Source organism: Apis laboriosa, unplaced genomic scaffold, assembly GCF_014066325.1.
Source record: "Apis laboriosa isolate Shangri-la unplaced genomic scaffold, ASM1406632v1 scaffold46_cov150, whole genome shotgun sequence".
Classification (NCBI taxonomy): domain Eukaryota; kingdom Metazoa; phylum Arthropoda; class Insecta; order Hymenoptera; family Apidae; genus Apis; species Apis laboriosa.
In genome coordinates, this window is record NW_025223399.1 from 1,241,624 (window position 1) to 1,267,329 (window position 25,706).

Genomic DNA, 25,706 nt, shown 5'->3' on the forward strand with positions numbered 1-25,706 from the left:
CCATCCCTAAGCGCGTAACAGCACGCGGTTCTCGTTAACGCGGGTCTGGGCGGCGAGGGCGCTTCGTACGATGCATAAATGATAAATCACAAAAAAGTTGGCCATTACCGCGTCGTTTCTTGGACGAGAATCGATCTGGTGGGTAGGTAGGTAGATAGATAGATAGATAGATAGGTAGGTAGGTAGGTAGGTAGGTAGGTAGATAGGTAACAACAACGTTCGATGATCCGTAAAGAAAAGTTAAAGGCGTAAGATCGACGCGGAAAATTTCAAAGGATGGAGAAAACTTTCGCTTTTCGATCGATGCGCGCCCTATTCGTTGTACGTTGATCTATCATTACGTCAATCGCGGTGCCACCTGTTATTACGATACATCGCGACCGCTCTTCCATCGTGCTTCACGCGCCGCTTATAACGGAAGGTGAACACTCCGCCGATTACCCACGCCTCCTCGTGGCCAGCGCGCAGGAATTGCCGCTAATTACGTAAAATGCCGTTCGACCTTCTCAGCGCGCAGCCTTTCCATCCGTATCTCGCGTGTATACACCAATCTTGCCTCTACGCGACCGCGTTAATTTCCGATCTGCTTAACGATCGGTTCGCACCGCCGATACGAATATTAAGGAAAAAGGGAGAAGGTAAAAGCGCGTTTCCCTCCCCCTCTCCCCACGTATTTGACCCATCACGGCCGGGATAATTAGAAGTTTGTACTTGTAAAGTATTGCGCAAAGATCGGCCGTGAAGGAACGTTTTAATTTCCTCTAGAGGGGAAAAAAAGAAAAAAAAAAAGAAAGAAAGAAAGAAAAGAGAGGAGGAAAAAAAAGTGTCGACCGGCATGCGAAACGTTATTTCAAACGATCCGATCGTGTTAAGCGCGCGGAACAAAAGAGCGGTAATTACTTTTCGCAGGGCTGTCACGCCCGTGGAGGTTCGATTCCGGTGCATCGGCCGTGCTTCGGTTATTAATATCTCGGGATGCTCTGCTTTCGCTCCGATTAATCGACCGGACAACGATTTACCGATTATCCCTTTCGATTCCTCTCCGTAAACGAGATAACTCGTCGAACGGATGATCCTGTCCGAGCCGAAGGACGTCGATCTCGCCATCTATCCCCGCCCTGTAAATCCTGTACGCGTGGCCACACGGAGCGCCGATCGACCGGTCCTCCCCCCCAGGTATCCCAGCTGAAATTAATACGATTAATTTCTACCGCGTATATCGGGGTATATGTATGTACGAATTTTAAAGAAATTTTACCCTATTTCTACGATATTATATTGCCCCCGAATGTACGTTTAATTCTTCTTCGTTAAATGCGAGATCACGGTAACGAGTCCTTCCGTTTCTCCAGCGATTCGGCACAGCGATAAACGATACGCGATAGTGATATACTCGTCGCCCGGTAAAACACGAATCGTGTATTCGAATCGTGTGTCGTTATTAATTATATAGATCATTCTCGAATTGTGTACGAATTGTTACAATGGAGGGGGGGGGGAAGGGGTATTTTCGGTGCCGAAAATGTCGTTGATCTCAATGTCACAATGGTAGAACTGTGATCGTGGACCGTTTCCCGACCGTGTCTATCGGGGTGAGAGAATAGAACGATCCTCTCCTCTTCGACTTCGATCCAGGCTGAAGGAGCAGGTTCTCTTTGTGAGGGACGAAAGGAAGGAAGGAAGGAAGGAAGGAAGGAAGGAGACGACACAGAAGCGAAAGGGGTGCACGCATGACCCTGAACCTAACCGACGCGCCACCCGGTACAGGGGTGCGAAACTCCGACAACGAGAGTAAGAGAAGGAAAGAGATAGAACGGAGGAACACGGTGGAGAAGAGGACAGGAAAGGGGAGGACGCGCGTATATATGTCGAAGAGAGAGAAGAGGGAGGGAGAGGGAGATGTGGAGAGAGAAAGAGAGAAACAGTCAGAGTACAGTCCCCGGGATCAATACTCCCGCGTCTTGCGATCATTCATCTTGCCACGCCCCTCTGCTCTCTCCACACACTCTCTCTCTCTCTCTCTCTCTTCGTTCTTTACTTTTCTCTTTCTCTTTCCCTTTCCCCTTTCTTTCTCTCTCTATCCATCTAACTATCTATCCATCTATCTTTCCTCTCCCGTTCCTTTCCATTTCTAACCCTCCTCTCCTTTTGTCCCACCATCTTCGTCCCCATGCTACCGACGCCTTAATTCCGTTAAGAAAGAGAGCCAGCAAGGGGTTAAGGTACGTTGGGGAAAAAGTAGAGAGAAAAGTGGAGAGAGAAGGAGGGGATCGAGAGATGGACGTGAAACGGCGACACGATTACGGAACGTCGAAATCGATGAAGGGAGAAAAGAGGGGAGGGGGTGGGAAAAAAAGTGGGAAAAAGGAGATGGTTGGTAACTGAGGTAGTAGCGCGCGTATATACGTAAACGCGTAGTACGGTTACACTTGACTCGTCGTTGCACGTGATTCAAATGAGTTTCTGGAGCCCAGCCCCTACCTCCTCCCACACGGTGATGCCAGAAGACCGATAGAGGGGGCTGTACCGTAGGCCAGACGATGAGAAAGGGTGGTCTCGAGAACCGACAGAGAGAGAGAGAGAGAGAGAGAGAGGGTTGTGCGCGGTTGTTTCGGATAGAAGGACTCGTGGACGGACCGGTCGATCCGATCGAGCGTCACGATAAAAGGGAGGAGGAGGAGGAGGAGGAGGAGGAGGAGGAGGAGGTTAGAATCGGACAGACGGAAGTCGCTCTCTTTCCACGCTTTCTCCTCCGTCTCTCTGCCTTTCTTACACGTATCCTTTCGCATCTTCTCGCGCTTCCGTGGCTCGTGCGCGCCACCACCATCGAGAATCTTCTTCTTTTTCTTCTTTCCGCTTCTTCTGTTTCTCCTCCCCCTCCTCTTTCCTCTCGCTTCTTATCTCTTTTTTCTCTCCATCCTTTACTCTTCGTTCCCCTCCAGCGCGGGCAAAGAAGAGAAGAAAAATATCCGCGGATCTCCTATAAATTATCGTTTTACCGTCGAAACGGAGGAGGTAATTTTCATGCCATTGCCCAACGAAAAAACGTAAAAACCGGGACAAAGTGGATTTTTTCCTTCGTTGAAACGAAATTAAATCGAATCCGGCGCTGGATTAAAACCATTCTTTACGACTTTGAGGAGGCATCGGACCGCGACGAGAAAGATATCTAGCAACGTACAATTTCGTTGATCGTGTATGTGTGTGCGCGTGTGCGTGCAACTATTGGAAATTTACTTTATTACTTTAATACTTTAAAAAAAGAAAAAGCAATCTTCCTTTTCTTGTTCCGCGATCTACTCTCGAAAATTTAATCATCCGAGGAATTTGCGAATAATAACGATCGAAGTAACGCGGTTGACAAACTCGGAAAAAAAAGAAGGAACGGAGGAAGGGAAACTCGAAATCAGGACCTCCTCTCACGCTCTTGTCACGAAGTCATTACGCTAGTCACACTCGTTCAACCTTTCTCTCCGGAAGCGCGCGCGAATGGAGAAGCGAATATTTGCGATCGATGCGAATCCAACGATACATCTCCCTCCATCCATTTATCTCGGTATAGTTGAACGGCTCGCGTACAAAAACACGATCGTACAAAACGTTGACACGTTTCTCTGTTATTAAGAAGCGGTCGAAGAAGTTGGCGCGAATATTTTCCTTTTTTTATCCAACAGCAACATATTTTTTTCTTCGTTCTTTCCCCCCCCCCGACGTGTCAAGATTTCGTATTTTTATCCCATTTAAATACAATGACGTTTTCGTTTGCTCAGCAATGGAGATTGATGAAGTCGACGACGATGATGTTGATTATAATCTGAGTCCTGACGCTTCCGGAAACGATATTTGCAATATTGGAGGAAGTGGCGACGAAGGTGGAAAGGACGAACTGCTACTGAAATTGCAACAGTACGTAACGTCGGACGCAAACTTCACACGGTGAGTGTACCCTCATGTACCCTTTGTTCATCTTCTTTTTTTTTTTTTTTTTTTTTTTTTTTTAATTAAGCGCGATAACGGTACGGCGTTGTAATCAAGTTAACCATTAGCTTATTTTTCTCGATACTCGTCTCGAAATCTTATTCGATTCATCCGCTTATCCGTGTTTTTTACGTGTACAATACGGACAAGTTGAAGAGTGTGACCGTATGACAAGAGCGAAACGAGCGTATACGAAACAGCTTGCTCCCCTTGTCTTGTTTGCATGAAAGAGCGAAAAATTGATTGGCACGGTGAACGAGCACGTTTGTTAACATTTTTACCCCGACTCGCATTAACGCGCATACATATACATACATACATATACATACGTGTAAAGATAAAAGTACTTACGCTTTTCGAACGTTTTCGAAATTTCTTTAACCTTCCTATACCCACCACCGAATATAATTGCGAAATCGAAATGCGAGACGAAACGTATTTCCATCGACGCGGCGAATCGTTCGAAGAACACTCGAAGAACGTTTAAAGGAAGGAGAGAGGATTCGGAGGAAAATTGTCGAAACATTATACATATATATGAAGTATGTGGAACATCGGCGTACACGATATAAGGGGAAAATGTGATGTACACGTAAGCAGACATTGAATAAGACCATGATGAAAGAAATGCCTGCTCGTTTCCATGCGAAGAGAAAGAAAGAGAGAAAAGGAAATCTCTTTCGAAGCATCGGTGACTACCGCTATACAATGTAACGCCCAAGTCCTCTCGTGTTGGTTTCGCTTTTTCCGAGCATTGGGCCGGATGCGCTGTACCCAATAGGGAAGAGAGAGAGAGAGAGAGAAAGAAAGAAGGGCGCGTCCATAAATTCTCGAAGCGCCGGTAGTCGACGGTCGCTGCTTCTTCTTCTTCGTACGACGAATCTCGCGTTGCTTCCCAACCTCCTCTCCACTTCCTCTCAACTTTCAACTCGAAAACGGTCGCTCGTCGTTTTTCCATCTTCCTTCTCTTCCTCTTCCTTCTCTTCTTCTTTCTCCCTCCCGTTTCGCATCCACTTCGCTTCGGTCGAAGCTCAGAGTCTAGGTCTTGTTTGGACAACGACGAAAGAAATCTCGCTGCTAAACGTTCACGATCGTAAATGAATTCGTATCCCCGCGCAAGAATACCTTAAAACTGTTGCATATGCGATAGGAAATCGTGAGAAGAATCGTTTTGTTTAATTTTTATTCAATTTCGATTCTGCGAATCGTGGGAACTCGATATCGATAGGGTTGGAGAGTATCGGTCTGTCGGCTAAAAACGAAGGTTTAAAATCGGAACGTAACGACGACCTAGAGGATACGGAGGATAGCAGTCACTCGAGATTACCTAGCGTGGAAAGAACTACTACGATCGGACGTGACGGACCCTAGCCAAATATACACGGTGCGTCAGCGTCGCGGCGCGCGGCGTCGCGTCCTCCCTTCCTGCACCGACCAACTGCCGGGCGCCTCGTTTGAGGTCAACGTCATGCGTTTCTCTTCTCTCTCTCTCTCTCTTTCCCCCGCTAACGTTTCGGATGAGTGAACTTTGGAACGTGCGCTCGGTTCACCTATGAGTGAAATAGATCGTACGGTAAAATCGATCTCGCGGAGAATCGCTCGTGTTTTCTTTCTTCTTTTTTTTTTTTTCTTTCCTTCCTCCTCCCATTATACAATAATTCTTCAACGTTGGGAACGAGAGAGACGAAAGAAAAATCGAAATCTTCGATTTCTAATTGTCCATCTTCGTTGGAGAGAAAGAGGAGAACCGTTGATTCGTTCGAGTATGCGTGTGTATAATGTCGCGATTTTGCCGCGATTTCGAGTCTCCTTAATTGACACGAGTGATTTATGGACGCGTTGTGGCGCGTGCGAGCGCGATACGAGCCGGGACGGAACAAAGGGACGGAGAGAGTATCGGTATTTCTCGCTCCGATTCAACCCGATCTTGATCTCGTCGCGCGGAAAAACATGGTTCGCAGCTGGTTCGAATCGAGCCGCGTTCGTTCAGTGAAAAAGGAGAGGAGAGAATCCAGGCGCCCAGAAGCGGTACGGATTTCCCTGGTGGACCGTTCTCGGGTGCCAAGTGCAGCCGAGATGTAACCGGTCAAAAACGCGTTTCGTAACCGCGTTTCCGATTACAACGTGCTCGCGGGATTTCACGTGCGATTAGAAAGTTTTCTTCCTCTTCTTCCTCTTCTTCTTCTTCCTCCTCTTCTTCTTCCTCTTCCTCTCTGCGGAAAGATGGTATCTTTCGATTCGCCTTGCGAGTTTATCGGACAGGAAATTTGCGCAATTCTATAGAAATACGCGAATGCGATACGTAACTAATGCATCGCATCGTATCGTAACGTTCGTGTCGAAACAGGGATCAAGAGGAGATCGATTGGATTGATATCTAGCTTTCGAGCCGAAAGTAGTAGCACGAATTTTCTAGACAGTCATTTCTGTGCAAGCAAGTATTACTTCGGTATTATCTCACGTGCCCGATATTCGAATATCGAACGAGTCGAAGGAATTTGCAACTAGTTTGCAACTAGTAAGCATAATTTAACACGTCGTTAAGTTTATAATAAGATCGGTGCGAAACGTTAACACCTCGCCGGTAATACGTTGTACAATTACGAAGCGAACTTGGAAAGAACTTTGAACAAAGTTGCAAAATCTTTTTCTTCTTCTTCTTCTTCCTTTCCTCTCCAACCTCGTTGCTTCGCCTCGTTTTCGAAAGACCGGGAAGGTGGTAGAAGAGGAAGGAGGAAAAACAGGGGAGATGTTTCTGGCGCCGTGATGCGATTTCCTGGCGCGAGCGGTGCACGTGCGAAATATTGAGAAATACAGGCGCGACGGACCGGCCAATCGGGTTCATCGGCTATGGTGTGCGCCGCGCAACGCGAGACGCGGTCGAAACAAAATACCGCTAAAATTAATCCGGATCTTGGGTCACGTCTGCAACGAGTCTAGACAGGGCTCGAAACCGGTCGAAATATATAATATATCCGCGCGATAAATTGACTCTTCCTCTTTGTTCCCTTCGGATCGGATCGATTGCCATTACGCCGAGTTGTACGTACGTTCGTTTAACGGGAATCGTTGAAGAAAAATGGCCGTTTTCTTGGGATAATTATCCGATTGGAATTAAAACTGGGGGGAGGCCCACTGGATCGAAGCGGTAATAATCGAATGACGACCGGTCGATTCGTCTGCTCGTGGCAAGCATTTGCCACGTCATGCCTGTTCCACCGCTGCGGAGGACAGATAATGCGGACATTGTTCGGTGTGAACGCAGCCTTCGACCAGATGGCACAATTTTCCGATTGTCGTTCTCCTCCGCTTTTTCATCGTCGTCGCTGCTCGCTCCGGGTTTCAATACGTGCATACACGCGCCAACACACGTATAGATGGAAACACGTATAGAGACACAAGGGTATAGAAGAACGAAGAGAGAGAGAGAGAGAGAGAGAGTGGGCAATATAGCGGGATTAGGGTGTTACCACGAGTATTTGCGATTTCGATTTACGTTCGGATAATTTGGTGATTCGGTTTCGATCGTTTGAAAAATGGCCGTATCGGGTCAGTGGGACACCACCACGCCTATCATCCCCGAAAACCATTCCTCCCGGCGTAAACGAATCTACTCTCGAGGATCTCGAGGCCAATACGATTCCTCGGATGGAATTTCGATGGTCTAAGCGAAATACAAAAGATTCGATTTATATCAGGATCGATCCAGGAAAAATAACTCGTTTTCGAATCGAATCTCGATGTTATTGAGGCACGTTGTTTGCGATAAAGAATAATTTTCAATATCGTATTTATTATTTTGATTCGATTAAAGTTTGTGAAAATTTGTGAAAATTCTCTTTCCTTCTTTCCATAAAAGCGTTCGAAGAGGAAGAAATTTACTGGCAATATCCGCTTAATCCCATCGCTGCGATGAAACGATTGCGTCATCTTGCGCGACGTTACGTCCATCCAGGTATGCACTTTGATCCAGTTTTTTTTCCTCGTACTCGGCTCGTCGATCGTTTGAAATCTTCGATCCAGGAATACCAGGTACAATTCTCTCGTGCGATTCATCGATAATCGGATGGTGGGAATAAATGATGTCGCGATTGCCAAAAGACGAAACGTCGAACTTGAGAAGATTAATTTGTTTTCACGAAACGTACGATACGAGGGCAATGCATGGTAAACGAATCTATTGTCTTAGGTCACGACTCGTAGTCGTGCACGAACGGCGCTTGCCTATGGAATAATCGTTGTATTGTTGTTCGATGATAAACCCCTATATCGCCTCGTACACTCGTCCTCGTCCTCGATAGTGTGTTTTTCCAAAACTCGAGATGCGTATTTAAACCTCCTTTTAAAGGGAACGAAACGCAGCGCGGTTTAAGAAATTAAACGCGATTATCGCGCTCAACGGTCGTTTCGTCCGTTTCAATAATTTATCAAAACGCTCGTGTCCTCCCTCCGTCTTTCGAATTTCGAAAGATACATTCGGAGCGGAGGGCTCCAAACTTTCTCTCGTATCTTCGATATATAAATTCGCGATAACGCGAGCCCCGACGATCAGAGCGAAGGGAAAAGAGACGATCCATTAAACTCTTAATGGACTCTTCGTTAGAATCCTTGTTGGGAATGGAGAAAAAAGACGAATAATCGATGGAATCGAAGAAGAAGAAGAAGAAGAAGGAAATTGGGGATCGCGCGACGATGTATGTGCGTACGTTGGTCTCGCGGTAGGGTCAGATCGATACCGGTGTATCGTGATAAACGTTGGCGAGGACGGGGAGGGGGAGGGAGGAGGGAGGGAAAAAAAGAGAGGCGTACGCGTGTGCGAGACGCTTTATCGGCTACGAGGATCTCTAATTATCTCGGTCGACGGTCGGAAGAGAGAGAGAGAGAGAGTAGAAAGAAATCGTTTGGGCAAAGCCGGTGTCTAGGCCTTCGCCCTTCGTCACCATCTGCCCACCGGTCTCTCGGTGCGCGCTTTTCCGCGCGTCCCGATATTTTTTCGTAGCGGCGTATAAGCAGCGATCGATTTACGTGGCGATATCGCGGCATCTGGCGCGGAAAATGCTCGTTAAAGTCGTCCCTCGCCTCATTAGGAGGCTGGCCCCGCGATAACGGCGTCCGCCGCCGCCGCCCTTAACGTCGAAAACTCGGGAGTCGGTGGTTGGTCGGGCCGAGAGGGAGGCGATCTTTTAATAATGCGCGCTCCTCCGCCGATTAGCCACCACGCGTTTCGCTGTCCAAAGCTTTCCGCGATTTCACGCGAGGAGAGAAAACGAACGAACCGAGCACCATCGTGTCACACGTGTGCTAAACCTTCCCTCGTTTCCAATTCTCTTTATGTTATTTGATCGAAATTTTTCTCGCTTCTTCTTCTTCCTTTTCTCTCCACTTTCTTGGGAACAATTTGGGAGATGACGCGTCGAGCGAAAGAGAATCGAGGAAAATCGACGGGATACAAATGACATAAAAATGATCGCTTTTGTGATCGTTTCGTATCGTTTCACTTTTGTTTCCTCGAATGGCTCCAATTCGATCCAACGAGAATTTAAGAATTTTCCATTCTATCGGATTCGGTTACGACCGAATAAGAAAGAAAGAAAGAAAGAAAGAAACGTATACGCGATCGAAATAACGGTAGACGAGGAAGAATCGATCGTAAAGATTACGGTTACTCGGGTATCTCTTCGACCGAAGTCGAAGCGGTGGTTGGTCCGCGTTAATGCGGCGTATACGTAAGTAAGGGCTGGTCGCGGAGCCCTTTTCTTGGCGCAAAGTTTATTCACCGGTGAAAGGAGCTCGAGTCTGCTCGAGGAGGCTCCACTGTCCACCGTCCTAGGAAATAATGCGACGGAATTGCAACGGGCTGCTAACTACGTCTAGAGTCTCTCTCTCTCTCTCTCTGTCCTCGTCCACTTTCCGTTTCTATCCTTTGTGGCACAGGGAGTAATCCGTGTGTGCATTTACGACCCTCGCTGCGCGCACGGTCGTGTAGCGACGTGTGCACGCGTGTGTCGGTGAGGGGCAGGTGTGTACATTCGGGGGGGAAAACGAGACCTATCTGCGCGGAGTGGAAGAGAGAGGGAGAGGGCAGCGCGTGCCGCCGTCGACCATCCGGAGGCCAGGTGTAGCCTTTATCCATTTTACTCGCGTTTGTTACCCTCGGACCTCTACGATTCCGATGCACCCTCTGGGTCCCGCTTCAGGGGTGCCCATCTACCGACTACGGGAACAAATATATATATGTACGATCCTTCTTCCTTTCTTCCTTCCTTCCTTCCTTCCTTCCTTCCTTCCTTCCTTCCTTCCTTTTATCGTTTCTATCATATCTATTATAAATTTCGAAACGAAGAACGTAACCGAGAAGAAAGACGACGCGTTCGTCTTTGTCTTTACGATCGTTTTGCGAACGGCGATCGAGAAAGAAGAAAGGTGGAAACATCGAATCGAAGTTGGATTTTTGGATTTTCGGCGGCGTCTCGGGCGCAACGATGTAGAGAAACAGATCGATGAAATTCCACCGGAAGACCGTAGGAAATAGGCAGCAGCTGGAATTTGAAAAATCTACCCCAGCTGTCGAGGCTGGCAATCGACGAGTCTAATCCCGAAATAGCAGAAAGGGGGCCGCGTCGTTCGCCTCTCCCTTCGATCCCCGGAGGCATACGCCCACGCGGAAATGACGTCCGCCCTTAGATAATCAGCAGGGCCCGGTAACGACCATTTCGCGGCGACGCTTCCGATTTTCTCTGCTCACCTCCGGCAGCCTGGAAACCCTCCTATATTTCCTTCTCTCGCCTCGCGAGAAACAAAGCGAGAATTATCCGTCGATCTCTTCTTCGTGAGAATCCATCTTTTTCGTTTTATCCCATCCGTCCGAACGAGGAGTAAAATCGTTAACGACGAAAATGGGGGGAAAGAAGAAGGGGAAAGCGATTTTAAAAAGAAAGAAGGAAAGAAAGAAAGAAACGTGCTCGCGTTCTTAATAAAGCCCTTCTTTGTTAGCGGTTTAATATAAGAGAGCGAGTACGCCATTTCCATCCGCCTCCGCGAACATTCAAAGCGCGAATCACGACGTAAATATAACCGAGCAATGCGCATAAAGTTGCACGAAACTACGTATTCCCGGAATTGGAGTAATCCAGCAAGTAAAATAGTCAAGGCGGAAATATCCGGACAAAATTCCGGCTACTAGACAGGATCCGTTCGAAATGGCGGCTGACCTTATTTCGACCGAGATATCTTCCCGTGCGCGGAAACGCCGGAATAAATTTCAACGGATATTTCTTTTTCTCTTTCCTTTCGATCCCACACCTTGTGTGTTCGAAGAAGACGAAGCAGAAGAAGAAGAAGAAAGTGGAAGAGCGTGCTTAAGGTGGACGTTTTTCATCGGTTATCTGGTCCAGGGCATCTTGAGACAACGTTAAATAGCGACCGAGTACTGGAAGAAGCGACAACGACGGCCCTTTGACGTGCATTAAACGCGTCACCATCGACTTTCTCCCTTCTCTCTCTTTTCTCTCTCTCCCTTTCCCCCTTTTCCCTCCTTTTCCCTCCGCTTTTTGACCGACCAGAGAAAATGACATCGGCCGGCCGATAACCCCCTCCTGGCTACTTGCTCCACGCGGCTTTCCACGCAAGGGATAGGAGAGAAAGAGGAGCGTTGGTCGGCCCGGGTACGGAACGGGTCCTCCTCTCCTTCCGTTCGCGATTCTCACCTCTCCCTGCTAAGAAGAGGGAATAGCGGCTGCTGTCACTCGCGAATAGAGAGGGAACGCTTGTGTTCCAAAGTGGATACAACGAAGAATAAATTTAATAAAGTCTTAAATTCACCGTCCATCGGATTCTTCCTTTCGTCGAATTATTGGAAAAATGGAATTAACACGCGCGGGTCAAATATTCGATCCCCCGGTCCGTCCACTCCGTGATTCGTCGTCGCGTGCATCCCGGCTGTCGCTCGACTTGCCTCGTACAAAAAGGAACCCCTCCCCTCCGACCATGAATATTCGATAGTCGAAAATTTGATCGTACGAAAGAGTCGTTCGGGCTCCTCTTAGGGGGAGCGAACGAAAAACCGACCGACCGCGTTATCGTGTTACGACGCGCGTCTCGTGTTAAACCCGGTAACTGAATACATATATCTCTCTTGGCCAATAGCCGTCAAACGGCCGACAACGATCGAATTTGTCCATCCACCCGTGCCCTTCCTCTCGCGAGGCCACCTCTTTTTCCTCTTCCTCCCCCTCCCCGACTCGAGTCCAACTCGCTTGCCTCGCTTCCCGAAATCGAACGAATCGGGCCGCAGCCAGAGCGAAATCGGCGGCCCTCTTCGACCCCGATTCGATCGATTTTCCGCTCGGACGCACCGATTATTCCATCGATCCCCATCTCCTCGTTATCGTCCACCTTCGATCGAGATCCTCCTCCCTAACGTTACGTTCTCGAAAAGTGTTCTCGAGAAAGATGGAGGCCCCCGAAAAAAATCCATATTCCTCCATCGCCCAACCTCCCCGCCGCTTGTAAATTTCACGGTTGCCGAGCCGCGTGTCTTCTTCCTCTCCAGGTGCGAAGCACGCCGTCGGGACCCCGTGGGCCTCTCTCTCTCCCTCCCTTCCTTCCTTCCATCCACCTTCCACCACGCGTCCGTGGTGATGGTGGTGGTGGTGGCGGCGGCGGCGGCGGCGGCGGCGACGGCTCCTCCACGAGATGCTCCTCCGAGGTCTTAGCCCGGCTCGCTTTAAGGAAGCCGAGCTCGTTCGGGTTTTCGCGTGGAAGCAACGACAAGGGTGGCCGAGTATAGGGGTTTGGTCGGGGAGGGGTTGGGGAAGGGAGAGGCAATTTGCGGCGATGGTGCAGGGCAGCTGCAACCTCACGAGATACGCGGCTTAGATCGTCGTGGCACGAGCCTTCCTGGCATGTGTTTCCTTTAGGCCCTCGACCTCTCCCTTCCCTCCCTTCCACGCCCTTCCACCCTACACTCTCGCGATCTCTCCTGCTCCGATCCTCTCCGTCTTCTTCTTCTTCTTCTTCTTCTTCTTCGTCTTCGATACGCACATGTAGATATATATATATATAATTCGAGCGGAACAGACGTCGCGGTCCCAAACTCTTTCTCCACACGGCGAGGGGATATTATTCGGCACGGCGGACGATATACGAGAGGCGAGAAGGGGTCGGCTTTGTTCAACCTGCGGATCAGCTTTCCTCGACAGCCGATGCAGCGATCGTTCGCTGTAAATATGGAATTATACGTCGCGTCGCATCGATATTACACGTAATTTCTTTCGGAAATCGATCGAAGAGCGTTCGAACGCAGTCTCCCCCAGTTTCGAAACAAATAAAATTATCTCGGAAGATATCCTCCCATTTAACCGTTCATTGCCGCCAAGCGCGCACACGGTTCGATATTTGTTGTCCCTAAATCGTGGTTAAACGAGAATAAAATGATAATGGAGCGCGTGGTAATCGTCGATTGTTTCCTGCGCGTAATGGCGGTTCGCTCTTAAACGGGAGGCATCGAATCGGTGATCACGTATCGCGGACGACGATTTCGGTCATCGGTGTCCTTATCACCCGACCCGATCGCGCATTCCTATTTTAACGAGACTGTTGGCGCGTGGTCACGATCCACCGACCCTTGGAATCGTCGTTGCGTTCGATCGGATGGATCGCATTTCCTAACCACGATGTTACGTAAGGACGACTATCGAAACATCGCGATATCGCCTTCGGCTCGAGACGCACGCACCCTCCCTTCACGATAGATCGAGAAAGTCTGGACGAAAAGTGGCACGCGTGGAAGGTGGATCGTTGTTCCTCTCCGCCGGTGGGCATCTGTTGCCTCTATCGGCGCGGGGAAATTAATGCATTTCTTTTTTCTCCCTCTCTCCGTTCCTCCCTCGGTTTCCAGCCGCAGGCGTTCACGCCAAGGCAGAAAGAAAGAGAGGAAAAAAAGAGGCAGAGATAGGGAACCCGCCGCTCCCTTTCTCTCGGCCCATGCAACGCGCACACGCGCGCATCTCGCGTGCCGACATCTGCTGCCGAGGTTTTTCGATCTTTCGCAGTACGAAAACGCGCGCAAATTCTCTTTCTTCTCGTTCTTGGACCACCTCTCGTCGTCTTTCGCTGGAAAAATCGAGGCGAGGATCGAGCGATGGAAGCGCCCCAAGTCTAACTTTGGTTCCGATCGTTGGTCGGTTCGGTCGTTGGTCTGGTCTGTTTCGCTCATCGCGGTTTCCCTTCTCTCTCTCTCTCTCTCTCTCTCTCTCTCTCTCTCTCTCGGATTGGTCGCGGCCTATGCACCGGTGTCTCGGTCCGTCGATAAAATCGGGAAAGGAGAGCTTCCTTTAGAAGCGAAACTCTGCCGGTCGTATCGCAGCTGACACGCACGTGGCACGTGGCCGTGCACCGGTCACACGGATGCACACGGATACAACCGCTCGCGGAGTATATTTACCGAGAAGCCACGAAAAGGTGAGTTGGCTTCTTTCGGGCTGCTTTCCACCTACTGGACTGTGGCTAGTGGACACCTCCCCTCCTCTCTCTCTCTCTCTCTCTCTCTCTCTCTAACGAATGAAACGGGACAGATGCGTCGCGGAAGGAAGAAATCCCTTCCGATTCTCTTCGCCAATTTTCGATCGTTTCGCCGAAAAAAAAAAAAAAAAAAAAAGAATTAAAGAACAAAGATTGAAGATTATGACACGACGCGACGCGAGATCCATCTCGTCGCGGCCTCTAATCTCGAAACGGTATATTCTTTCGACCAGACACGAGGTAAGCGCAAAAAGATACAGAGTCGCACGATGTCGTCTAAGCATTCCACGAATTTTCGGTACTGCTCGTTGCGTCCGTGGATCCGCGATAGAGCGTTGTATTCGCTGCCCGCCGCGGGTATCCCGTTTCCGCTAATTGTCTATCTTTCGAAATATCGCGTGATTCTGCGCGTCCGTATTCGCCCGTCTTCTCGATGCGCTCGAAAAGAAGGGGAAAACGCAACGCGTAATTCGTTCCCTTCGTATTTTTAAATATTACTCCTCCCGTGAATCGGTAAGCGTGTTGTAGAGGCAGGCGGGAATCCCTAAAGGCCAAGGGATCTCCGAAGCAGCGGAGCATTCGGTTCTCGAAGAGAACGTCAGGCGACTAGGGTCGATGGTTATCTGACTTCCTGTCCGTTCCTTCGCTCGCTTCTTCGTGCCTTGGCGATCAAACCCGAGCGAGAAAGCAGGCTGATGGAGGAGGAGGAGGATAAGAAGAAACGATAAAAGTTGGGTGAAATAAGTACAAGAGATAATCGTCGTAGAATCGTAAACGAAAAAACGATGCTACACCGTCGATCTTGCACCTTTCTCTCCTTTCCATCCGACATCTGTCGTCTTCGCCGATTCTCCCCGAAAGAGAAAGAGAGAGAGAGAGAGAGAGAGAGAGAGAGAGAGAGAAAGGAATCGTTTCTCAGATCTAAACGAAACGAATACCGATAAACTAAGTCGACGTGTAATCGTTGTTGTAATTTTTGGAAAATTTTTGGAAAATTTTTGGAAAATTTTTGGAAAATTTTTGGAAGAAAAGATATATATAAAGATAAGGACGAAGAGTGAAAGATTGTATCCGTACGATGAAGGATACGAAAGAGAGTTGTTGGAAGAGCGAATGAGTGGGGGCGAGGGGTTGAGGCTGTGGCACGTGACCGGAAGGCGGGGGGCAAAACGGCGCACGCGCCGTCGTCCTCCACCTGGTGCATCACCTGCTGCCCCCTGCTTAAGCCTCCCTGCCTTCGCCTCTCTTTTTCTCTTTTATCCTGTCTTATCCTATCCTCCCTTTCCCTTTATCTTCCTCTTCTCCTCCACCTCCTTCACCCCTCGTCCTTCTCCGCTCGCTCGCTTCACCACCTTCAACCACCTAGAACCACTCGACGTCAAGCCGCTCGTTTCTTCCTTTCTTCTTTTCCCTTTAAATTAATCGCCGCCGATTTCCCGCCAAATATCCCTTCTCTCGCCCTTCTGTCAACCGTCATTCTCAAATCTTGTCGAGAAGGATAGATTCGAGCACGATGCGTCGCGATATACCTATACGTTTTTTTTTCTACTCCTCAAGGATTCGTTTTCGAGCGGACAAATTACATCGCGCTTCGAGACAAAGCGATAGGTTCCCGACACCACCTGCCACGCCGAAACACGCGTCTTCGTCCTTCGAGAGAACGTTACGTACGATCTCGATTAGCATCGTATGCGATAATCGGTGACGAGGACTTGGATCGAAGCCTCGTCGGCGGACGAAAGGAAAAGGAACGACTTCTCGGGGAAAAAGCAGAGAGGATCGCGATTATCGGGCGAAACACGCGGCGCTGGCACAAGGTGGCAGATGCGGGACCCTTCGGGCGGGGCACGCGAAAGAAACGAGAAAAGAAAACGTAGACGCGAAAGAGAGAGGCAAGATGAATTCAAGGTCCAGGTGGTGTGTGCCACCGTGTTTCGTGACGCTTTTGTAGAATCGTCGGAGAGATGTTGGGCCGTTGGATTCGGAGATTCCGAGTTGTCCCGATCTGGCTCGAGCCTGTGCCAACCATGCCCTTTGCCAAATCGACCGATTTATACACGATTCGTTAATAAAACTTTTCTTCCACGCCTTGAGTGGAATTCTTCTCTCTCTCTCTCTCTCTCTCGAAGAAGAAGAAGAAGAAGAAGAAGAAGAAGAAGAAGTAGGGAACGGAAGCTTCCAGAGGATTATACGTGATCCGATCGTTATCGAGATCGCGTGTTCATCGACCGATTTAAGAATCCGATGCGGGTCGTCGATTCTGGTAAACACGTATCCGTTGCGTTACGATTCGTCGAATAATCGGAAGATTGGAGCAAAGACCAAAGTTGCGAGAATTTCGCGGATCTGCTACAAACGTGGTCCGCCCATATCGGTTAAATTCCATGTCGTTCGATTCTCTCGATTGGCGTTATCGATCGTGCCTCTCTTTCTTTCGCGTATTTTTTCATCGCAAAGTAAATCACTTTATCCGTTCTGTTGCAGGTAAGTTTATCCAAGGAACGAGGATCGTGCGTACATCGAAGCGGCGCGTGTGACGTGAGTAATCATTCACACGTGCTATTGCTATAGCAACGTATCCTTCATTCTTGGAATATCCTTTATTCTAGTTCGAATGACGCGTACTTACGTATAAACGCGTTTCGGTATATAACTTTATATATAATCCGCTTCTCCTTATTTTCGTCTATCTCGATTTCCCTTCTCGACCGAAACGATTCGATCAATTAAGGACGCTTTTTCTTTTACAAGGAGAGAACGAATCCTTTGCATCGATAAATGCAAGCGTTGCGTCATTTCGTTTCACGTAGATCCATGTCATCCCGTCTTGCCTTTAGCTTCCTTCTTCTTCCACGAAATACTTATCTTCTTTATCGTACACGAACACATCTTTATACATCCGCGAACACCGTGGATTGAAGAGATATTCGCGGATTCGATTTCTTTCTAAGTTTTCTATTAGCGATCGATTCGAATTTTGCACAAAAAAAAAAAAAATCGCAAAGAGATAGGTATAGTTTGCGAACGGAGAGAGAGACGCGTATTTCGAACACAGAGGGGAAGAGTACGTTTGACGCGACAAAGGCGCGCGTTAATTCGCGAAGAAAGAATCCAAATGGAAAATATCCCCTCCGTTTGCTCGATCGTTTGGAAAAAATTCCAATAACTCCGAGATCTTGACTCGCGATCTCGTCGATCGAAACTAATTTCAATCTTTCTTCCCATTTCGTTATTGCGGAATTTAACCCTTCCATAATTTACGAATCGTCCTCTCCAAATATTTTCTATTCTACTTATATTCGTAAATTCGTAAATCTTTATCTCGATTATTTGTCTCGATCTTCCTTAACAAAATAATTGTACGTACGTATTACAAGTGGAGATGTGGTTAAATCGAAAACGGATCGGACGTAATTGAAATTGGATCATTTTGTTGCGAATCTCTAAATTTTGACAAATTTTATTTCTACCGAAAAATCCATCGTTTCGTTGGATCGGTTTAACGATTCGTTAATGGTTGAAATTGTCGAAGAAGGAGATGAAAAAAATATGTACGCGCGATATTATCTACAAACGGCAAGTGGTTAAGGATATTAAAAACGTTGGTTCTCGAGCGGCGTGTTAAAAGCGTAGCACTCGATCGAATTTCAGAGCGCATGCCGGATTCGTTAACCGGATGAATCGTCGTTGTGAATGAATTCGTTATCTGAGGAAATGGTCGCGACTCGCCATGCTGCGTGAGTCGTATCGTATCGCGTAAGGTCAGCCTGGTGGAGGAGCGCACGAATCGGGCCAAAAATCGCGCGAAATTGATAACGGTAATCGATACGCGCTTGCCCTCGGTTTCGTATAATCGATTTTTCTCTCGGCGCAGCTGCAACGAGACGAAAAATGATTCTTCGTAGGTAAGAAAGAACGAGGGTTAATATAATTACGATGTATCGCGTATACGCGAAATTCGGTACATATATTTCGCGATTTCACGAGATGTTTTCGCGAACAGCACGCATGTGCGTGCGGAGCGTGCGCGCAGGCCACCGCTGGTTTACTTTAGAGACTGGTGCTCTCTCTCTCTCTCTCTCGCTCTCGCTCTCCCTCTCTCCGGCGCGCGGGACCGCGGTTCAATGTCGTCAGAAGCAGTCAACAACAATGTGTAACCGCTAAAAATACTCCTCTCTCTTTCCTCCTTTTTCTCTCTCTTTCTCTCTCTTTCTCTCTCCGATTCCCGGGCGTCCGTCCTCCATCCTACTCTGCCCGTTCATGAGTTTTCTTCGCCCGCCTTGTTTCTTCTCTTCGTGTCACCGAGAACTCGAGTCCATTGCCACCATCGCTACGCCACTTTGAATAACCGCCGCCCCGCGGTAATAGTTTCCTCCCGAGTCTTAGCGGCAAGTTCAAGACCTCTCTCTCTCTCTCTCTCTCTCTGTCTCGCGCGCGCGCGCGCGGACCCTGTTCGTCGGAAACGTTTTATTTATTCCGCTTACGTTTTCCTCGTATTATCGTTTTCATCGAAAACTCTACCGCGTTCCTACCCGCTTACTCTCGTTGCGACACGGTCAACAACGAGCTCTCGATTATGTCGTTCTCCGAACCAAACTTACGTAGATAGATACTTTACCTACTCGTGCCGCGCGATGTTTGCGCGACAATAGGAAAGACTTATATACGCGAGATAAGAGAGGCGAACGTGAGCAACGCTATCTCGGTCGTTTGCGCCGTTCTCTCTCTGCCGTTGCGATACGATCCGCGAAAGTTGGCGGATGAAAATTCCGAGCCGCCTACTTACGCGCGACACGTAAGTAGCGCTCTAGGCGCCTCGTGCCATCATCGTTCAACGACGATTCCTCGAACGATGCCTCGTCGTGTTTCGCGAAGGAAGGTCTACATCGGTCTACATCTAGTCACGATTTCGATCGATGCGATCATCGCCACGTCAAGAGATCATGATCGAGTTTCGATGTTTCGAGTCGCGAATCACGATTCCGCGGAATCCGAGATTGTTATTAGGAACGTGTGTCGGCCGAGTGGAATGTCGAGGAAATTCGTGAGTCAGCTGAACTACCTACGGAGAAACCGGTTCTTCGCGCTATGAGAAATTATGACTCGAATACTCGTGCGACGAATACCCGAGTGTCTTTGAGGCTGACCGCCTCTCCTCCTGGTTGATCTCCTCTCTCGAATGGGAATTCGATCGATCGGCGGACAACCTTTCCTTCTTTCTTTCTTTCTTCTTTTCCAAGCGACGCGGAGCGAAGAAGGGCTCGTAACTCAAAAACAAAGTAAATTTTTCCAACGAAATTGTTCTTTATCCAGGCTTTCATCGCTCGAATAGAATATTGTAATTATTATTGTATGAATATTTCGATGCAAAGTCTACGCTTTCGTCATCGCTATTCACGTTATATTGATATCTCGGTTGAAACTGTTATATAGTAGATTATACATTTTTTTTTTTTTCTTCTTCTTCAAACCGAGAGAGCAACGGTTATTCCATAACGTTTGTACGAATTTTTTTCTCTTTCCATCCCGGATAATCCGGGAACGAAACAATAACTCGAGTAACCGCATCGCGATGAACCGATGAACGGGCCATGTGATCCGACTCGAATGTGTATTAAATTGTGTGTCAAAGGTCGCGCAAGATTGCGCTCTCCTCCTTTCCCTTCCGTTCTCTCGCGCGATTTCTCACCGATCATCTTACGTTTCCGTTTCGTATTTCAAATGTACCGCGTTATCGATCCATTCCGCGAGAACGATTCGAGAGAGAGAGAGAGAGAAAAGTATCGGCGGCAGACGATTTCTCACCGATTATCGCGAGGAGTTGTTAAACGGATCTCGATAAGGGTGAAATCCTGTTGAATGAGAAATGCTGTCGGATCGATTGGTGCCGACAAAGACGACTCCTCGAAACTCCTCCCTCTCCTCTCCCTTTCGCTTTCTCTTTACGAGCGTCGTCCTGGTAACTCGTGGAAAGTTGGTCCTCCGGTTCCCTTAATTGCTAATTAATTCTAATTGATAATTCCCTCGATAGCGTTAGAGGGAAGTAATCTCCAAGTATGTTTACGCGAAACTTTGGACGAGCAATCGTCGGATCTTCGTCCGACATCTCGTCAACCTCGTCCATCTTTCTCAACGATCGATCGCGCCGGAAAAATCTATTTGATCTTTTTCTTCTTCTTTTTTTTTTTTTTTTATCGATGTCGTTACGCGTCGAAAAATTAAAAGTACCCGTATGAAGAGAAACCGTGTTTTCGATCGATACATCGATAACGCGTCTGTAAGGTATGTATCTGACTCGATCGTCTTCCACTCGATCCCGATTTAACGTTGAATCGCGTAACGAAGCGAAAAATTTTCGTAGAGATGATTCGAGAATAGGAAAGGAAAAAGAGGGAACGTAATACTTTATGCAACGGTGCGATATAACAGCGATATAACGAGGATATAACTGAAGCGAGTGTGCAGCGTAAAGCAAATATTTGCGCACCGGAGTACGTTCGAATCGCGGAGAGGTAGAGAGAAGATGGAAGAAGCTAGAGCGTGATTCCGATTGCTCGTAAAAATCGGTCGTATACCGGCGCTCGAAAGCTTCCACGATTACGATACTACGGCCGATAACGCGCGGTGGAATTAATTGACGCGATGCTCGAACGTCGATTATTGTTTCCCATTGTCGTCGTGGAGCATTGCGTGCACCGTGTAATGTACGCGCGTATGTTCGATGAATCTCGCTTTTTCTTCTCGGCTGCCCTACTTGTGCCCGCGGTCTTGCGTCCCTCTCGTAACTGCGCGCATCTACGATATTCGCGTTGGAGAGATAGGCGGACGACAATCGGTATCGACCACGCGTGACGTTTGCCCAACACGTGAGGAAAATGTACAAACGTAAACGTCACGCGTATCACGTGATATACGTAGACACAAGAAGCAGGGACGACGATGCGAACGAACGAACGAACGAACGAACGAAGAGAATAAACGAGGAGAGGCCGCGGCGATATTTTCGTTTGTGAACGAAACGTGAGTGGCGCGTTATCGGCACACGTCATCGGTAGCCGATGATCGGTTGGAGGAACGGGCGTGCACGGACGGCCAGATAAATCGATATGTCGGTGAAAAATTATTTCACGATACGCGAACGTAGCCGGTCGATTCAAAGGTTTCGTCGAGGCGGAACGTCGACGTTTCGCTAATGAAATCGATCGTCGTGAATGAAATGCTGCATCGTCGCGACGTCAAGCGCCACGTGACTTTTAAATGTGTGCTCGTGCACGCTTCTCCGTGCGCGAAACCTCGTACGTACGTGCACGCACACACACGTATACGTATGGATACTGTCGGCCCGTTCGAGGTCGTTCCTCGACAGCGTCGAACGATAACGCAACAAAACGTTCCCCGAGTTTTCGTTTTTCTACGTCAGTCACTCGGTAATACTCGGAGTACGCGTCATTAGTATTCCGCGAAACTCGTTCGTCTCGAATGCGAAGGCGCCTCGTTTCTTCCACGAGCCGTGATTGCGATTACGAAAAAAAAAAAGAAAAAAAAAAAGAAAAGAAAAGAAAAGAAAAAAAAGGCGAATTTGTGACATCGAGATTCGAGAAATAACAATATAGAGATGAAAAGTGACGACGAGTGGAAGAATAATTCGTGTTTTCGTGTAAGAATGCACGGATTCGAGCATGGCGATGGCGATCGAAATTATCGATGATTCGTCTCCTCGCTCTATTGACAATTTGGTGTCAACGAGGAGACAAAGAGACCAGCCGAAAACGATACGATCGATGGTATGCGGGAACGTAAGCACGGAGCGGGAGCGCGAGCTCTTTGTCGTTCGTACGAAGAGGAAGAAGAAAACTTTCAACGAGTGGCGCGTTCTCACAACTGCCAGTCCAGAGGCTACGAACAAATCTAATTGGCTGGCACGAGCGTGTTAGTGCGGCACATTCTGGAAAACGGAATATACCATGATGCGATGCGTGTCTGTCGCGTGTGACGATGTACAACAACACAGCGAAAAGTAGCAGTGACGCGGAACCGAATATCGTGGTAGTCGTATTCGTGGTTCGTAGTTAGTAGTCGTAGTCGCCGCGCAACGTTGTTTCACACAATCTCCTCCCTGCGTGTCCCCGCTTTCAGACGGTGGATTATAAGGAATGTCGAGGAACGGTGCTATTTCTGCCGCGTCTCTATTCCGTAACAATCAGGGACGTACCGAGCGAAGGCGTGTTTCTCTGTCTCGCAATGATCCTCGCTTCACCGTGCAGATCTCTCGCGCTTAATCCCAATTTAATCGGGAGCATATCGTTTGACGCTCGATGCTTCGCAAGCTACTTTTAGAACGGTTGTGCGCTATTCTTTGCTACCGATTATTGTCTCTAATCGAGGCAATATCGAGGCTACTTTCTAACGCGTAAAAATGTATCTCGTGTACATTTGAAAGAAGATTAATTATTTTCATTTTTTTCACATCGATCGCATTTCGTATCGTATATCGTTTGGCAAATTTAATCTCGATATCGATCGAGAGAGTGATCAACATATTCGTAATAACTATAATTTCGTATATAGAGAACGCGTTTCAAAGTTGAGATCGCGTTGTTAATGACAACGTGGTGGTACGCGACGTTAAGTATGCCAAGAATTCGTAGCGGAAACGAGAAGAGATCCACGCATAACAACGTAACAGTACCGGCGGCATAGAAAATATGATTTTCCGCATAGCTTGGAATTCGTTGCACTCCGTGTTCGTTCCGTGGCACGCGCGCGCTCGTTTACCGGTTCGACCGATTCACCACCGCGAACGCGCGACAATCGGAATCCTATACTTTTCGATACAGCGAAGCGCGTAAAGTCCGGGACGCGATAGCACGGCAAAAGCGAGGCTATGAATTTTTCAACAGGCCAAACCAGCCATATGCTCGTCTCACGTGACAGCCCATATCTGTAGAATCCCAGCGACCTGTGCCACATAATTTTCCGCGTACACACGATGCACGGACGGAATGTTGTGTCACGCTTACGCTGCTCTCACTTCACCCTATACGCGTTCGTATTCACAAACATGCGCACATATACGCGTATACGTCGGCCTTTTATCGCGCACGCACACACGTAAACGTATCGCAGTACAGCGCCACCCCGAATACCGGATGTGACGACACTCGCGCACTTGGCCCGACGCACTCTTGAGATGCCCCCTCCCCGCCCCCTTCTTCTCTTGCTCTATTTCTCTCTTCCTCTATATATTTCTTTCCCTCGGTTTCTTCCTCCCTTACCCATCGTCCCTCCCCCCCCTCCTCCTCCTCCTTCCCCCCTCCCCCCTCCCTCTTCCCTCCTCGTTCTTCTCCTCCTTCTCCCCCCTCCCGCCGCGGCGTACACTGCTCGGTACGCGAGTAGTCTCTCCCTCTGCTCCCCTAGTACCCCTACCCCTCCGTTGCTCTCCCCTCCTTAACAGGGCGCTATTTACCCTCGCAGTTTCGGCGACGACCGAGCGTGGCGCTGCGCTCTTGCGTCGCATCTCGCGTTCGGTGTGTGTTGTGTCGACGTGCACGGCGGCGTCAGACTCACGTTAGCGCGCACAGTCCCACGCGGAACTTCGCGCGTGTCCGTTGCTCAAAGTGTCATCGCGAATCGTGGTTTCGCGTTCGCGTCCGACTTCGCGATGTCTCTATTTTTTCCGTCCGTCGAGGAACAAACAACGAAGCACGGTTTCGTCGTCGTGTCGTGTTGAACGAAAACCGTTCTCGATTTCACGGGCCGGGCCACGCCGTGAATCCCGACGACGACGACGACGACGACGACGACGACGACGACGACGACGACGATGTCGCGTGTGTGCCAACGAAACGGACGGACGACCCGTTACGGGAAAAGGAGAAAAGACGACGGACGAGAAAAGAGGATGGACGAGAGAGGAGAGAGAGAGAGAGAAAACAACATATTCGCGGCCATTTTAACTGCGTCGTACGCTAACCCGGGCCACCCAGTGTGTAGTACGAGAGTCAGAGAACCTCCGTAACGTCGCCGCTCTCTCTCTCCTTAGGCTTAAACTGCGTCTCTCGCGTGTGCGCTTTGCTTCTGCGCACGCGAGTCGGTACATGTTTTCTCACGCATACATCGGACCGTTCATGACGCTCGTGCGTTACGCACACTTTCACGTTTTCGACAGAGTTGTTTGTCGCGTTCGGGACCGTGTTTCGTCACGATTCGAAGCCGAGTCGGAGAAAATTGACAGTGATGGGGGAGAGGGGGGGGAAAAGCGTACATGGAATCGTCGATACAGTGACAAAACAGGGACGGGAAGCGACACGCGAACGAATCAACGAACCAACCAACGAACGAACGAACGAACGACGAACGGTCAACGGAACGTGTGCGCTCGACCGGTATGTTTGCTCGTTTCGTGACGCGAAACGCGCCAATCGGCAAACTGGCGAGAACAAGGAATAACCGCTGGATCTTGTATAATGGGCAAATTGTACGCAGAGTGCGAAGAACGTATACGGTCGTGATCGACGAAATCGTCCCCCTCGTGATATTCGACGAATACGAGGACGATAACGAAGGAAGGAAGGAACGAACGATCAATCGAAATAGAAGAGCGAGGAAATTTGTTCAGCCGGTAACAACGAACTTGACAACGACCGGAGTTATCCTATGATAAACCGTGCGGAAGAAGAAATTGGAAATGGACGATGGGATAATTAAAAGTGCGCGAAGAGTATCGAGAAATAAAATATAAGGTGTATATATATATATATATATATATATATATATACACGACACGCAATATGTATATATGTATACATATATACATATACAATACATATATATATGTGTGTATATATATATACCATGTCGACGAGACGAAGAATCGTCGTAAATAAATTCTGTGGTGAGACGAGGAGCGAAGAAAAGACAAGGATGGGAGGATTTACGGCATTAAACGACGACGAAGCATGGTGGACGATAGGATAGAGGGAAAGAACCGAAAACGTAAGTCATACGTAGTATGAAAAGAGGTTAAAGACGCGCAAAGTGGGGATGAGGAAAGTTCGACGTCCGAGGGGCAGCAGCGGGACACATAGAGAAAGAAAAGTTATCGTGTGCGGCTACGTAGGTACGAATGAAGAACCGCGTGACTTGGAATCTGCGCAGTAAATCGCGTTCACGTGAACGCGGCCCGAAGGCGCCGCGAAATTCCGTGG

General features: G+C 48.6%; 1 protein-coding gene across 7 annotated transcripts in view; it reads left to right on the top strand.

Annotated features, from left to right (window-relative positions):
* The window catches only part of LOC122716477 (serine/threonine-protein phosphatase 4 regulatory subunit 1-like), a 108,492-nt gene that overhangs the window by 15,324 nt on the left and 67,462 nt on the right, over positions 1 to 25,706 (top strand). For 3 of the 7 annotated variants that reach the window (XM_043939586.1, XM_043939590.1, XM_043939587.1), the window contains one exon: positions 3,771 to 3,936. The exons of 1 other annotated variant lie outside the window; for it this stretch is intronic. In XM_043939586.1, the coding sequence (XP_043795521.1) occupies positions 3,773 to 3,936 (164 nt within the window). In that variant the 5' untranslated portion in view covers positions 3,771 to 3,772. Of the gene's footprint in view, positions 1 to 3,770; positions 3,937 to 21,944; positions 22,549 to 23,830; positions 25,495 to 25,706 lie in introns of those variants that run through there. 3 more of the 7 variants (XM_043939592.1, XM_043939591.1, XM_043939594.1) reach the window with 3 other exon arrangements.